This window comes from Austrofundulus limnaeus, unplaced genomic scaffold, assembly GCF_001266775.1.
Source record: "Austrofundulus limnaeus strain Quisiro unplaced genomic scaffold, Austrofundulus_limnaeus-1.0 Scaffold223, whole genome shotgun sequence".
NCBI lineage: Eukaryota > Metazoa > Chordata > Actinopteri > Cyprinodontiformes > Rivulidae > Austrofundulus > Austrofundulus limnaeus.
Window position 1 is genome coordinate 818,649 of NW_013952625.1, and position 1,522 is coordinate 820,170.

Genomic DNA, 1,522 nt, shown 5'->3' on the forward strand with positions numbered 1-1,522 from the left:
TATCTGTTCCATCCTCAGTATGTCTGAAACATGAGCAGCTGCTGTGATAGCCCCACTTCTGATGGAATCTCCTAAGTGTCAGCGTTCTTTTGAGGCCAAGATTATAGAGTTTGTTAACGCTGAGACTTAATTAYATTTCAGCACRTTATTTTCAAGCACAATCTTCAAACTGAACAAATCTGCTGCTGGTATGTTGGAAGCTGATGAATTATTGTTCAAACTCTTCAGGTCTTTGTCTGAGCTGGACAGCTTACGTCTGACTGCGGACGCCGGGGACAAGATTCGTCAGGTGACGGAAAGAGCCACACTGTTCCGCATCACCTCCAACGCCATGATTAACGTAGGTATTCCCCCCGATTGGTGTACCCCTCGCTTGTTAATCAGCCTCGTCCTGCACGTTTTACCTGTTTCCCTCCTCCAACACATGGGATTTAGTGATTGAGCTGCCTCTTCATGTTCTGCAGAAGCTTGGTGATCACACGTTCATCAGATTAGGTGTGCTGGAGCAGAGAAACCAGTAAAACACGCAGGACAGCGGCCCCTGAGGGCCAAGACATCCCACCCCTGGACCGACTCGTTGTTTTCCAGCTCTACGTTCAGAGTTTCTGTGTTGTTCKCAGGCCTGCAGAGACTTCCTGGCCCTGGCACAGGCTCACAGCAAGCGATGGCAGAAAGCTTTGCAGGCAGAGCGGGAGCAGAGGGTGCGGCTGGAGGAGGCTTTGGAACAACTGGCTAAACAGCACAATCACCTGGAGCGGGCGTTCCGGGGGGCCGCACAGGCTAATGCTACTGTGGACAATAAGGGTAGGTTTGATCCTGGAGTATGATCTCTCGCTTTCATCATCTCTTTATTTTTTTGTACTTTTTCTTGTCAGTGACCAAGGATTGTTGATTGTTGATGTGATTCATCAGTTAGTAAAGCTTTTCTGCTTCTTTTTTTTTCTTCTATAAACTCAACTTTAATCCTTTCGAGCACCTTAGATTAGAGAGGTGGATTTCAAGAGCATACAGTTAGGTCCATATACATTTGGACAGAGACAATATTTTTCTAATTTTGGTTCTAGACATTACCACAATGAATTTTAAACAAAACAATTCAGATGCAGTTGAAGTTCAGACTTTCAGCTTTAATTCATTGGGTTGAAAAAATGATTGCATACAAATGTGAGGAACTAAAGCATCTTTTAAWCACAATCCCTTCATTTCTGAGGCTCAAAAGTAATTGGACAGATTAAATAATTGTAAATAAAATGTTCAATGTTCGTTGTACTTGGTTGAAAATCGTTTGTTGACAATGACTGCCTGAAGTCTTGAACTCATGGACATCACCAGACTCTGTGTTTCCTCCTTTTTAATGCTYTGCCAGGCCTTCACTGCTGGCTTTCAGTTGCTGTTTGTTTGTGGGCCTTTCTGTCTGAGGTTTAGTCTTTAACAAGTGAAATGCTCATTTGGGTTGAGATGAGGTGACTGACTTGGCCATTCAAGAATATTCCACTTCTTTGCTTTAATAAACTCCTGGGTT

The 1,522-nt window shown here is 43.8% G+C and overlaps 1 protein-coding gene across 2 annotated transcripts in view; it reads left to right on the top strand.

Annotated features, from left to right (window-relative positions):
- The window catches only part of LOC106525344 (oxysterol-binding protein 1), a gene marked incomplete at its 3' end in the record, with an annotated part of 13,500 nt that overhangs the window by 7,889 nt on the left and 4,089 nt on the right, over positions 1-1,522 (top strand). For both annotated transcript variants that reach the window (XM_014019545.1, XM_014019544.1), the window contains 2 exon segments: positions 229-340; positions 621-804. In XM_014019545.1, coding sequence (XP_013874999.1) covers positions 229-340; positions 621-804 — 296 coding nt within the window.